Below are 14485 nucleotides of genomic sequence, written 5' to 3'. Positions count from 1 at the left end.
TTTTTTTTCTAACATTATATTTTAATGGTGAGAAACTCAAAGCTTTCCCACTAAGACTGGGTATAAGACAGGAGTGTTCTTTTTGTTTGTTTGTTTGTTTTGTTTTTTTGTTCTTTTTGTGGTACGCGGGCCTCTTACTGTTGTGGCCTCTCCCGTTGCGGAGCACAGGCTCCAGACGCGCAGGCTCAGCGGCCATGGCTCACGGGCCCAGCCGCTCCATGGCATGTGGGATCTTCCCAGACCGGGGCACGAACCCGTGTCCCCTGCATCGGCAGGCGGACTCTCAACCACTGCGCCACCAGGGAAGCCCCAAGAGTGTTCTTTTTTACAACTCCTTTTCAGCATCATTCTGGAAGTTCTAGCTAATGAAAAATACAGGGAAAGGAAATAAATGGTATACAGATTGAGAAGGAAGATATAAAACTGTCTGTGTTCATAGATGTCATCATCATCTAGGTAGAAAATCTAAAAGAATTGACCAAAGAACCTCCTGGCAAGGATGTGGAGCAGTGGGAACTCTTAGTCATTGCTAGTTGGAATGCAGCGTGGTACAGCCACTTCAGAAAACAGTTTGGCAGTTTCATAAAAACCTAAGCATACTCTTAGCGTATGATCCAGTCATCATATTTACCCAAATGAGTTGAAAACTTATGTCCACACAAATACCTGCACGTGGATGTTTATAGATGCCTCATTCATAAGTTCTAAAACTTGGAAGCAACCAAGAAGTCCTTCAGTAGGTGAATGGATAAATAAACTGTGGTGCATCCAGATAATCGAATATTATACAGCACTAAAAAGAAATGAGCTATCAAGCCATGAAAAGACATGGAGAGGGACTTCCCTGGTGGTCCAGTGGTTAAGACTCCGTGCTCCCAGTGCAGGGGGCCCGGTTTCAATCCCTGGTCAGGGAACTAGATCCTGCGTGCTGCAACTAAAGATCCCATATGCTGCAACTAAAAAAAAAAAATCCCATGTGCCGCAACTAAAGATTCCACATGATGCAACTAAAGATCCCGCATGGTGTGGTGAAGATCTTGCGTACCACAACTAAGACCTGGCACAGCCAAATGAATGAATGAGTGAATGAATAAATAAATAAATAAATTCTGATCTTAAAAAAAAAAGACACGGAGAGACCTTAAATGCATACTACGTAGTGGAAGAAGCCAATCTGAAAAGACTACATACTGTATGATTCCAACTATATGACATTCTGGAAAAAAAAAAACTTTGGAGACAGTATAAATACGAGGGGTTGGGACTTCCCTGGTGGTCCAGTGGTTTAGACTCCACGCTTCCACTGTAGGGGCGAGGGTTCGATCCCTGGTCAGGGAACTAAGATCCCACGTGCCGCAGCTAAATGAATGCATGAATGAATGAATATGCAAATAAATAAATATGAGGGGTTGGTGTGGGATGGGAATGAATAGGCAGAGCACATAGGATGTTTAGGGCAGTGAAAATACTCTGATACCATAATGATGTATACATGTCATTAAACATTTGTCCAAACCCATAGAATTTACACCACCAAGAGTGAACCCTAAGGTTCTGGACTTTGAGTGATTATGATGCGTTGATGTAGGTTCATTAGTGTAGCAAATGTATCGCTCTCTTGGGGAGTGTTGGTAATGCTGGGGACTGTGCATGTGTGGGGCTAGAAGGTATATGGGAAGTCTCTATACCCTCAGTTTTGCTGTGAACCTAAAGCTGCTGTTTTAAAATTTCATTAATTAACTAATTAATTAAAATAGATACACAGGAAAAGATGTCTTCTCTCCTGTTGCCGGATGTTGTTTGGGGTGAACTAGCTTGAGATGAGCCTTTACACTGGTTATAACGTATAGTTGTAGTTGGAGGCACAGTGGAAAGGTAGAGTTTCTGAGAGACATCTGGATGATGTCATTGAGCTTCTGGATCAACCAGCTTTGTCCCTACCCTTTATGAGAGTAGATCTTCTTTATTTTAAAGCCATTTTTAATTGGTGTTTTTCTGTACTTGAAAAATAACATAGGGTACAATTAAAGAACTAACTGTAAACATTGTTTGTCCTAAAAGATGGTGCTGCTTTTAACATCTCATTAATACCGTATTGAACTAAGAGAATAAAATTTCTCCCCTTCTCTACCTTCCTTTCCCCCTTCCCCAACTTCCCAACAGCATATTCATGACTGTGTCCTTTTACAAGGATGATTGAGAGGTCATGTAAAATCTTCTTGTCTGCTGTCGTCCAGAGTGTTTGTTACTGTCAAAAGCTAAACATGTCAAGTTCCTTTAGGTTTTGATTTGTGCTACTCTTTAATTTTTATCTGTCTTACAAGTTTTGCCTATGGGTTTGATAAATTCAAACCAGCAAATATTTATTGAGCATCCATTTTATTGCTCTGAACTTTTTAAAGTTTGGATTGCATTTGTTGTACTGAAGATTAGGATTTGTAAAGCATCCATTGCCATGTGTAAGGTATATTATTTGGGATGAAGTGTTTTTGTTTTGGCTTTTTAGTTTAACCAGCACAATTAGGTCATTATATTATTTTGAATATAGCTGACTATTGTTGTATATTAATTAGTGAATTGTTGGATACACATTTTCTTAAGTGTTTTTAGAAGTTTTTAGAGTGTAGACATTCGTACCTGTGCACTGTCCCTAGTACTTAAATACAGTTGACCCTTGAACAATGTGGGGATAAGGGGCACCAACTCCCCACCCAACCTATGCAGCTGAAAATCCATGTATAATTTTTGACTCACCTAAAACTTAATACTGATAGCCTACTGTTGACCAGAACCCTTACCGATAACATGAAGAGTCGATTAACACAGATAATGTTATTTTTATTATATACTGTATTATAGTAAACTAGAAAAAAAAATGCTATTAAGAAAATCATAGGGGGACTTCCCTGGTGGCACAGTGGTTAAGAATCTGCCTGCCAGCGCAGGGGCCATGGGTTCGATCCCTGGTCCAGGATGATCCCACATGCTGTAGAGCAACTAAGCCCGTGTGCCACAACTACTGAGCCTGTGCTCTAGAGCCCGCGAGCCACAACTACTGAAGTCCACGGGCCTAGAGCCCGTGCTCTGCAACAAAAGACGCCAGTGCAGTGAGAAGCCCATGCACTGCAACGAAGAGTAGCCCCCGCTCACTGCAACTAGAGAAAGCCCATGCGCAGCAACGAAGACCCAACACAGCCAAAAATAAATACATTTATTTAAAAAAAAAGAAAATTATAGGAAGAGAAAATACATTTACAGTACTTTACTGTATTTATCAGTACTGTAAGTTTACATCATCTGTTTATAGGATGAATCATCTCTTACTACCTACATCAGTATTGTCTTATAATGATACAAAACACTAGATGTTATATGTATTACTAATACTAGACATCAAAAAAGGAAAGATAACATGAAAAAGAAATTCGTACTTATTTACAGGTATAACAATGCATGCACTGATACTGAAGCAGCAACGTATGGTTGCTTTATGGTAGCCTGGTGTAATCAGTTGTTTCCCGGCAGCCTAGCTTGTACACTAATGAATGACTCATCATGAAAACGGTGTATCCGTTGACAGGCTCATAACACATTTTCTCCAGTTATAAGGGGGGTGGGAGGGGGAGAGGGAGGGGGTACTGTACGGTAATTTAATTCTTTGAAAGCAAAGTTATAAAACTAAAAAAACTAACATCATTTATATTAAATATCACTCACCTTATGTGCCTGAGTGAGGATTGACTAGTATGTACATATCTTTTATGCATTCATGACATACCTAACTTTTTCTTAGTTTTTTCAGTATATGTAGACTGCATGGTTCATCTGCTAGTTTTTCAAGTTGTCACAGATTTCCAAAATTTTTCCCAATATATTTATTGAAAAAAATCGGCATGTACATGGACCCACGCAGTTCAAACCTATATTGTTCAGGGCTCAACTGTATATACAATCCTGGATCTCTGGCTAGTGCAGCTTTTCTAAAGCAGTGGAAGGAGAGATAGCATGCTTATTACCCAATTGTTCCTCAGCTGTTCCTTTTGCTTTCTGTGTAATACAGAAAGGGAATATAGAGGGGCATCGTTCATAGGCTAATGATAGTTCTGTTCTGTGCGTAGAAGGAATAAGCTAGATTTCAGTATCCTTAAGTGTGAGGAAGCTCAGCCTGTAGCCCAAATAGCTAAGCAGTGTACTTGCTGCAGTTTTGCTTTTTTTCCCAAGATTCCCAGGAGAAGCCACAACTGGCCAAGCTTTGATAAATACTTTTAATTGGTCAGTTGTCAGTATAGCGTTTTGGTGAAGAGCCTGAGTTTGAAAGCAATTTCCTCATCTATTAAGAATAATGCAGGGGCTTCCCTGGTGGTGCAGTGGTTGAGAGTCCGCCTGCTGAGGCAGGGGACACGCCCCAGTCCGGGAAGATCCCTTATGCCGCAGAGCAGCTGGGCCCGTGAGCCATGGCCACTGAGCCTGCGTGTCCGGAGCCTGTGCTCCGCAGCAGGAGAGGCCACAACAGTGAGAGAGAGGCCCGCGTACCGCAAAAAAAAAAAAAAAAAGAATAATGCATGTTCAACAGTACAGTAATTTTGCAAAGTAAAACAGATGTGTCAAGTGCTTTATGCAGTGCCTACCGCAAAATAAAGGTCTGTGGGTTGCACTCCTTTTCTGAGAAACTCCTCATTCCACATGGTTACTGTAGGAACTGCTGTGTTAATAAAACCTGACTTCTTCAGCTGTTCTCACTTGATTTGTACACAGGTGAGCAACTAACCAAAGTTGAGTCGGTCAGAATACTGTTCTGAGGTTTAGAATTAAAAGACTTCTCTTTGGTCTGCTGAAGTTTTAAAAGTAAATCCCGGGATCTCTAATGCTTTGTTTCCTAATGTGAGGAAAATTGTTGTTGGTGAAGGCAAAGAAAAGCAGCTGATGCGGAAGAAACTGAGAAGTAGACAGAGTCCTGAATGTTTCACGTGCTCTTGTGGCCTTGCCACATGCCTTCCTGACCTAAGTTGTAGTTGTTGGTGCTCAATTCCATGAGGTATTCTGGTGTCCTTCTGATAAGTCCGTTTTACCTACATTGGTTCAATTTAGATTTCTTTTGCTTACACCCAGTAATGCCATCTAAGGTATGTGTTCAATAAATAGTAACTCTTAAGGACAGTGAGAGAAACAGAGACTGTTTACTAGTCAAAATACTTTTTAAAATTTTTTATTTATTTATTTATTTTTGGCCGTGTGGGGTCTTAGTTGCGGCATGTGGGATCCTTCATTGGGGACAGACTCTTTGTTGTGGCACAGGCTTGTCTCTAGTTGTGGCGTGTGGGTTTTCCCTTCTGTAGTTGTGGTGCATGGGCTCTGTAGTTTGTGGCACGCCGGCTCTGTGGTTGAGGTGCGCGAGCTCAGTAGTTGTGGAGCACGGGCTTAGTTGCCCCATGTGGGATCTTAGTTCCCCGACCAGGGATTGAACCCGCGTCCCTTGCATTGGAAGGTGGATTCTTTACCACTGGACCACCAGGGAAGTCCCTGAAATACTTTTTACTTACAGTTACATTCCTCTGCTAAATGCAGATGATTTTTCATGTTATAATCTAGAACTTCAAGGTTCCACAGAGGTTCTCAAAGTATTCCTTGGAAAAGAATCATAAACATTTAAGAACTGGCTGTTAATTCATTTATGTATAGTTGTCTGTACCCAGAGATTTGGGTAGTTGTCTGTCAGAGGCTATTCTAGAATGTACTGTGTTCTGGGACCCCAAAATCAATATAGGAGTCTTCTACAAGCTATACAGTACATTAGAATATTATTGATTCATGGCGGGTTTTCTTCATTAACATTTAAATTTGTTTAAACCTCTGTAGTGCCTGTGTGGTATGTAACTTTAAGCCAGGTGCTATGTGGGTATAAAATTGACTCTTTGCTTCCTCCAGATACTTATTACCTAATTATGAAACCATGACATAAGCCCAAAGTTGAGCAATAACAAGAATGCCATCTGTATGGTACAAATGATAATGTTGTAATAGAAGCACAGGATAGAGAGACCCCAGTGTACTGACATGCTCCTGAAGACTTTGTGACGGAGATGAAATTTGAGCTGGACCATGAAGAGTAGAAGGGATTTGGGCAGGGGAAAGGCATTCTGGGTGAAGGGAAGAAAGGTGAAAGATGAAAATGTGCTATTATTCATTCTATTAGTAGAGATTAACTGGTTTCAGCTATAGGTTAGTACTTTTGAACATCAGGTTAACGAGGGAGAGTGGACTTGATTGGTGATGATGTCAGCCACTAAAAGTGATGGAGCTTTTGATTTAACGAATGTGAAATTGCCTTCAAGTTTGATCTGCTAGCACGTAAACCCGTTGGATCTCCGTGATTTGAGGATGAGAGGATAAGTTTGGAGGATGGTAGTGAATTTAAAAATAAAAACTAAAAACACAATCTAAGGATTTTTCCAGATAGCTGTAAGTGTACAGAGTGTCACTTCCATGCCAAAGTAAGCTAGAGTTCTCTTATTTGAAGCATCTCAGACATCCACCAACACCCTACAGAACTATATCCCCAAAGCCAAGGTTCACCGTGGGGTTTCTCTGAGTGCAGGCTGTTGAGGACAACCAGCCATCATAACTTACTTTATGAAGGGGTCAAGACAAGAATGGATCTGATAAATCCTAGCTAAGTTCAGCTGAGTTCTATGGACCAGAAGCTGAGCATTGAAAGATGATACCCAGATACTCAACAGGGAAGTTTCAGTCTGATAGCAGTAGAAATAAAAGAAAAAGTAAAAATGATGGGGCAGAAAAGAGAGTGACCATTATGGGAAAGTAAATGGGGAAAATAGAGAAAAGAAAAAAAAAACTACTTAGAAAATTTTGATAAGAAAAAGTGAAGTCAGACCACAGAATGTTTTGAGGGAGAATGATTAGTTTTAAGCAGACAGCGGTTAAATAGATAGTGGAGCCTTGTAAATAGAGTCTGTATAATAAGTTAACATCACACACCTGGAGCTCAACTGCCAGTGCTTCAATCCTGATTCTGCCAATTCCACATGATCTTGAGTGAATTCCTTAAACTTTTCTGTGACTTGATTTCCTTATATGTATTCACTTCCTTAACCTTGTGAGGTAAAGTTCTTAGAGCAGTCGTAGCATAAAGCAAGCTCTGTGATATTGGTGTTACTATTCTTCCTGGTTATAGCTGATATACACGAATGCTTCAGTACCTGGAGTAGGGCAGAATTGCGGAATTGAGCCATTGTTGTGAAGGTTGTAGTTGAATCCGTATACATAGATGAATTCTTACTCTGTAAGTATTTCTTCTTGTACAGATGTTCTGTCTCTCTTTCAATTTATCATTTCTAACTTCACTTCTCTGTTTTCCTACCTTATAGGCTTCCTCTTATTCCAACCTGATCCTAAAATCTCCTTTAAGTTAAAGCTTCCACAGAAAATGTTGAGAATGTGTAAGTGCAGTTTGAGTTCGCAGGTTTGACGCAAGGCACTTCCTGTTAGATCTAATAACTCTTTTCCTGGGCTGTGCTTGGGATATACCATAGATTCCCTTCTTTCTCACAGACTCATTCCCTAGGTTGTATAACCTTGCTTGACTCTGTTTTGCTGTTTCTGGAGTTGGCCATAGTACAACATAAAGTATAATTCAGGATGTTTCTGAACACTTTTTAAAAACTTTATTTTGAAGAAATTATAGATACTCCAGAATTACAGAAATGGTACAGAGAGGATCTTGTGTTTCTATCAACCAGATTCCTCCTATGATGACATCTTACAGTGCATTATCAAAAACAGGAAGTTGATACTGGCATAGTACAACTAATTAGACCACATACCTTTCTTGGGTTTCACCAGTTTTTGCATGCACTCATATGGGGGAGGAGGAGAGGAGTGATGGTAACATCTCTGTGTATAATTCTTTGACATTTTGTCACATGTGTAGATTTGTATAACCGCCAACATGTTCAAGATGCAGAGTTATTGCATCACCACAAACGAACTCCCTCATGTTCCAATCAGTTGTGTGTAATGCAGCAGTCTACCATTAGCCTGTGGCCCAACCTCAAAGTGGTTAGCAATCGATTCACTTTGTTATAAAGCAGAAACTAACACACCATTGTAAAGCAATTATACCCCAATAAAGATGTTAAAAAAAAAAAAAAGTGGTTAGCAATCACTGGTCTCCTTTAGTATGTGTCCTTTTCCCATCTTTCAGGATAATCACTTATAAGCACTAAAGCTGTTTTTCAGTTTGCTTTTATTTGGGGAGGGTGAATAATTTTTTGTAGTCCTAATCATGTGCACAAATATCTTTTCAGGGCACCACAGAAGAACTGTAAGAAAAATACTTATTTCAGTGGATATAATCAAAAGCTGTGTGATCAAATGAGTTAAATTTTTTGTTTGAGTCTGTTGTGTGTATTTCATAATTCTAGTTGGGATTGTTTTAGAATACAACATGGAGGTATGGTTTCTTTAAAAACCGACTTAATATCTAAGAAACATTTTCTTTTTTTAATGGGCACCTGGACTTGTGAAATGCCTGGTATGGGAAATTACTGAAATGCTTTTCAGCTGATTGAAATGTTATTTTTAATTTTACTTTTTGAAACATGGTAATAACTCCGTATGGTACCAAAGGCCACAAATGGTGAAGAATAACTCTCTCACACTTCAGACCCTAGTGTCAGAGTTCTTTACCCAGAGGCAATCACTGTATCTTGAGTATACAAGATATCCTTGAGTATCCTTCCGAAGATGTTTTATGCATGTTCAATCCTAGGAGTGTGTAGAACCTTTAGCATATAATTGTTTCGAGGCTGCGTTTTTCATTTAACACTGTGCTTTAGAGATGTTCCGTTGATAAGGAACATGGGGGTCTGCTTGTTATTTTAAATTGAAAACATAGTGCGATATGGGGTTGGCCAAAAGGTTTGTTTGGTTTTTTCTGTAAGATGGCTCTAGCAGCACTTAGTTGCCTTTAACTTCATTCAAAACAGTTTAGTTAGATTGTATGTGACAGCTGTCATATCAGCGTGCATTCAAAAAAAGGCTTAGCAAAATTGATGAATTTTTGTGTAGCCATTTTAATATTGAAGATGGAAGAAAGAAAGCAACATTTTACATATTACACTTTATTATTTCAAGAAATGTAAAACCGCAACTGAAATGCACAAAAAGATTTGTGCAGGGTGTGGAGAAGGTGCTATGACGGATTGAATGTGTCAAAAGTGGTTTGCAAAGTTTCGTGCTGGAGATTTCTCGCTGGACGATGCTCCACGGTCGGGTAGACCAGTTGAAGCTGATAGTGATCAAATCGAGACAATAATTGAGAACAATCAACATTATACCACGCGGGAGATAGCCGACATACTCAGAATATCCAAACCAGGCATTGCAATCATCATTTGCACCAGCTTGGTTGTGTGAATCGCTTTAATGCTTGGGTTCCACATAAGTTAAGTGAAAAAAACCTTCTGGACCATATTTCCCTATGTGATTCTCTACTGAAACGTAATGAAAACATTCCATTTTTAAAACAAACTGTGATGGGCGATGAAAAGCGGGTACCGTACAACAATGTGGAAGGGAAGAGATTGTGGGGCAAGTGAAATGAACCACCACCAACCACACCAAAGGCCGGGCTTCATCCAAAGAAGGTGATGTGTATATGGTGGGATTGGAAGGGAGTCCTCTATTATGAGCTCCTTCCGGAAAACCAAATAATTAATTCCAAAAAGTACTGCTCCCAATTAGACCAGCTGAAAGGAGCACTTGACAAAAAGCGTCCAGAATTAGTCAACAGAAAACGCATAATCTTCCATCAGCATACCGCAAGACCCGCACGTTTCTTTGATGACCAGGCAAAAACTGTTACAGCTTGGCTGGGAAGTTCTGACTCATCCGCCGTATTCACCAGACATTGCACCGTCCGATTTCCATTTATTTCGGTGTCTACCAAATTCGCTTAATGGAAAAAATTTCAATTCTCTGGAAGACTGTAAAAGGCACCTGGAACAGTTCTTTGGTCAAAAAGATAAAAAGTTTTGGGAAGATGGAATTACAAAGTTGCCTGAAAAATGGCAGAAGGTAGTGGAAGAGAACGGTGAATCATTGTTCAATAAAGTTCTTGGTGAAAATGAAAAACCGTCTTTTATTTTTACTTAAAAAAACACTTAAAAAAGGCACTTTTTGGTCCACCCAATATTATGATTTATAATAGGAAATATATATTTGGTCTTTGTTTCTAGCATAGAAAAACCTTTGGCATTTCCTATGAGGAGAGCAACAGTGCCTTTTTTTATGTTAATGAGATGACTTTTGGAAAGCCCCTAAGGGTGGGAGCCCTTGCCTTTGGAGTCAACCATGTGATTAGAGGGTTAGAACTTTTAGTCCCACCCCCGATCTCTGCGGGGGGGGGGGGGGGGGGGGCTGGAGACTGAGTTCAGTTGCCAGAGGTCAGTGATTTAATCAAACATACCTGTGTAGTAGGACCTCCTAAAAACCCAAAAGGAGGGAGTTCAGGGAGCTTCCAGGTTGGTGACCCAGAAATGCTTACACGTTCCACCATTCAGTTAAATGAAGGTTGGTTAAGAGCTGCTTGTGTTTCATAATTTTAAATAACCGCTTCCTTATTGATGGGCATTGAAATTGTTTTCGGCATTTTGCTTCCTATATGATCAGTAAATATACTTAAGTTTTGTTTGCACACACATAGCAATACCTTTATCTTAAAAAAAAAAATTCCTTGAAGGGGAATTCAATGTGTATAAGGGAATAGTTATTTTTTCATTCTAATAAATTTTGTTAAAGGGAATCTTAAATGTTTTATTGCATGATTTTCAATATTTAATTGTAGTAAAGTAAAATATGATAGGTAAAGTTTTTTCTTTTAAAATTAACCAATTTATTCCTTAGTTTTTCCTTTCTCCAAATCAAATTAAAGAAAAAAGAAAGTTCATGAGTCATAAAATAATACATAAATAGGATTTAAGGCATTGAGTCATAGAATTCCAGACATCTCTCACATAAATGACTCACTTTCTGTGTGTGCTGTGTATGTGGTTTATACTGTGGAATAGATGTGTTCCTCAATTTGAGTGGGTCTGTTCATATTTAAACAGTAGGGGAGTTTGATGTGTTAGTGATTAACAGTGAAAAGCCTTAAGCCAAGGATCTTTTTATTAAATTGACTAAGTTAGGACTCAGCTTTGAATAAAGCCTGATATTTAGTGGTTCTGTGTTAGCTGTTTCAATGACAGTTTGTTCAGTAATTTCTATGCAAACCATTTGTTTGATGGGGTATGTATTAGAATAAAAAACATGGTCTTGTGGAAATTAGTTGGGGTTCGAGAGACAGGAACTCTCTTCGCTTATTAAAAACATTAATAACTACTATACCAACTATTTTAAGAACAAAAACAGTATCACAAATATATTAAAATTATATGAAGAAATGTATGTAGAGCCAGTTATAATTGTGTTACACATATCTTTCTAATTCCTTTATATACTACAGCTAAACCTTTTTGGAATTGCCTGTGAATATTTTTAACCCCTTTTTTTTTTTTTTTTTTTTTTTGTGTGGTATGCGGGCCTCTCACTGTCGTGGCCTCTCCCGGAGCACAGGCTCTGGACGCACAGGCTCAGCGGCCATGGCTCACGGGCCCAGCCGCTCCGCGGCATGTGGGATCTTCCCGGACCAGGGCACGAACTGGTGTCCCCTGCATAGGCAGGCGGACTCTCAACCACTGCACCACCAGGGAAGCCCTAACCCCTCTTTTGACTAGCAGTTTTTTTCCTAATTTATTCTCATTGGCCTAACTATCTTTTCTTTGCATAATTGGGGTTTTGATTGCCAAACTGGAAAATTATTATGACGTGAAATTTTTCATTTTTTTAAATCTTGAAAGCTATAATGTTATCTTAATACAAGAGACCCCAAAACACAATACCTATTTAAATAAGAATTTTATTTCTCTTAATAGTCTAGAAGTTAGTGGTCCAGCTCTTTGTTGGTGGGGCAACTGTGCTCTACAAGATGATTCAGTACGTTTTGCTTAACAGACTTGCAGGATATTGGCCTGCCTCTGCATGGTCAAAGCCAGTACAGTTGCACATGTGCCTTCTAGCCTGAGGGAAGTGGGAAAGTTTTAGTCTAGCTCTGGATTGGTGCCTTTTAGGTTGAAGATGACCTGAAAGTTGTGCCTTTACTTCCACTCACATACCATTGGTCCACACTAAGTAACAAAACTTCAAGGCATGCTAGGAGTCTGTTCTCTTGCTGGTGGGTAAATAACCAGGTAAAACTTTATTCCTATGGACAAAGGGGAAAACGGATAATGGAAAACAACTAATAATCTGGCTCAAAAGCCAGTATCTAAAACATTGGATGTAAATTTCAAACTAAATATTTCTAAATGAATAGCTTTCTCAGATACAGCCAAGTCAGCAACACTGTCGTAACCTTAGATGAAGTGTAATGTGAATTGAATCCCTGAATGTGACATTACTCTAAGATCTTGCTTCTCAAACTGGAGGACATTGTTGTTTGAGGGGGGAAGTACACACAGCCATGCACTTAGATGTAGCTTCTCTTCCTGGAGGAAGATTTAGAAGACTATGCATAGGATAGGAATATATTTTAGAGCTAAAAACGAAATTGGCAGGACCTTTAAGAAAAAGCTTAGGATTATTTTAAGGGATAATTTCAGATCCCCAGAGATATTTTCTATTTTTGCCACTATAGTCCTGTGGAAACATTTTGATAAGCAAACTTCTTTGTTTGTTAGGGTTTGTTTTATTTAGTTAGATCAACAATTCTAAACTATGTAAAATTGTGGAAATATATTGGGGGGGTGGGCAAGTAGTATGAAGTAAAGGAAATTTTCTTGTGTATACAAGCAGCATAGGCATCTTTATTCAAAGAAAGTCTTAAGTTATTTCTTTGTCATCTTAGATTTTTCTTTTATTCTTTGCCGCATTTTATACCATTCTTTTAAGGCCAAAATATATTTTTTAGGCTTTTCTTCTCCTTGCAAAGAAATACTCTGATAATGGGACTTGCAGACTACACTAGAGTTGTGGAAGTAGTAAGCTGTAGTTAATAATGGCTTTTCTTCATTTAAAGTATATTAAAATTAACTTTATATTAAAACTTATGTTCCATCTTTCCTTCTTATCACAGGACAATGAAAAGAGAACTCCGCTGCATGCTGCTGCCTATCTTGGAGATGCAGAAATCATTGAATTGCTTATTTTATCTGGTATGGTAAGCTCTGTGTAAGAGCACATCATGCACATTTTGGTCATATTTAATATTTATTAAACCTCATTGACTATTTCTTCATATTTGTTAAACAACCTGAAACTTATTTATTCATTCTAGAAGTAATGATCTCATATCATGTCCCAGGTACTGTTTTGGTGCTTAGAGTACATTGGAAAACAAGTCACTGCCTTGCGGAGCATATACTCTAAAGAAAAACAGGCTACAAATACAAGTAAATTTTACAGTATGTTAGAAGGAGATAAGTGCTATGGAAAAATGAAAAAGTAGATCAGAATACAGTCAGCCCTCTGTTTTCATGGGTTCTGAATCCATGGATTCAAACAGCCACAGATCAAAAATATTTGGAAAAAATTCCAGAATGTTCCAGAAGGCAGAATTTGAATTTACCATGCACTGGCAACTATTTACATAGCATTTAAATTGTATTAGGTATTATAAGTAATCTAGAGATAATTTAAAGTATACAGAAGAATATGCATAGGTTATATGCAAATACTATGCCATTTTATATAAGAGCTTTGAGCATCTGTAGATTCTGATATCCACAGTGGGTCCTGGAACCAATCCCTTGCAAATGCTGAGGGACAGCTGTAATGGAGTGGGATGAGCATTATATAAGTTGGGTATTATATGGAGTAGTCATACAAGGCCTCATTGACCTCAGAGTTGCTGGAAGATGATAATAGTTCTCCAACGAGGAGGTGATAGTAGCTTGGAGCTAGTACAGCATTGGAGGGGATTAGGAAAGATGTGATTGTAGATCTATTTTGAAAATGATGCCAGCAAGATTTATGTCTTTAAATAGCTTGTGTCTAATTCTTTTTGAGGGCCTGTAAAATATATTTTAGGAAATTGTACTTTATTTTTAAATTTCTTCTAACCTGTTCAAGACCTTACAATATGAAATAATGGTAAAACTGTGTCCTATAGAATAGCACCTATGGTGGTCAGACTTCTTGCAGTCCTAAAACAGGCAATCAAAGAGAGCTTAGAAATATGTTTGTTGTATCCAGATGATCGTAAGTGATATTTATTGAAAAAGGATGCCTATGTTTGAATTGTGCTTGTGTTGCCAGATTGCACAGATATATGCATAATGCAATTGGAGAGATAGTATCATTCCTTTGATATTTGGGAGAAGGAGCACTGAGAGAAATTTTGAGTGAAAATCCTCTTAAATGGTAGCCT

The 14485-nt window shown here is 38.7% G+C and overlaps 1 protein-coding gene across 4 annotated transcripts in view; it reads left to right on the top strand.

Moving 5' to 3' along the window:
- The window catches only part of ANKRD28 (ankyrin repeat domain 28), a 181746-nt gene that overhangs the window by 90253 nt on the left and 77008 nt on the right, over window positions 1-14485 (top strand). For all 4 annotated transcript variants that reach the window (XM_029214088.1, XM_029214087.1, XM_029214089.1 and 1 more), the window contains exon 3: window positions 13193-13271. In XM_029214088.1, coding sequence (XP_029069921.1) covers window positions 13193-13271 — 79 coding nt within the window. The remainder of the gene's footprint in view (window positions 1-13192; window positions 13272-14485) is intronic.

This window comes from Monodon monoceros, unplaced genomic scaffold (assembly GCF_005190385.1).
Source record: "Monodon monoceros isolate NGI ecotype Baffin Bay Population unplaced genomic scaffold, NGI_Narwhal_1 Super_Scaffold_11, whole genome shotgun sequence".
NCBI classification, from domain to species: Eukaryota; Metazoa; Chordata; class Mammalia; order Artiodactyla; family Monodontidae; genus Monodon; species Monodon monoceros.
Note: the sequence above shows the minus strand (reverse complement) of the source record. Positions and strands in the feature narration are given on the sequence as shown.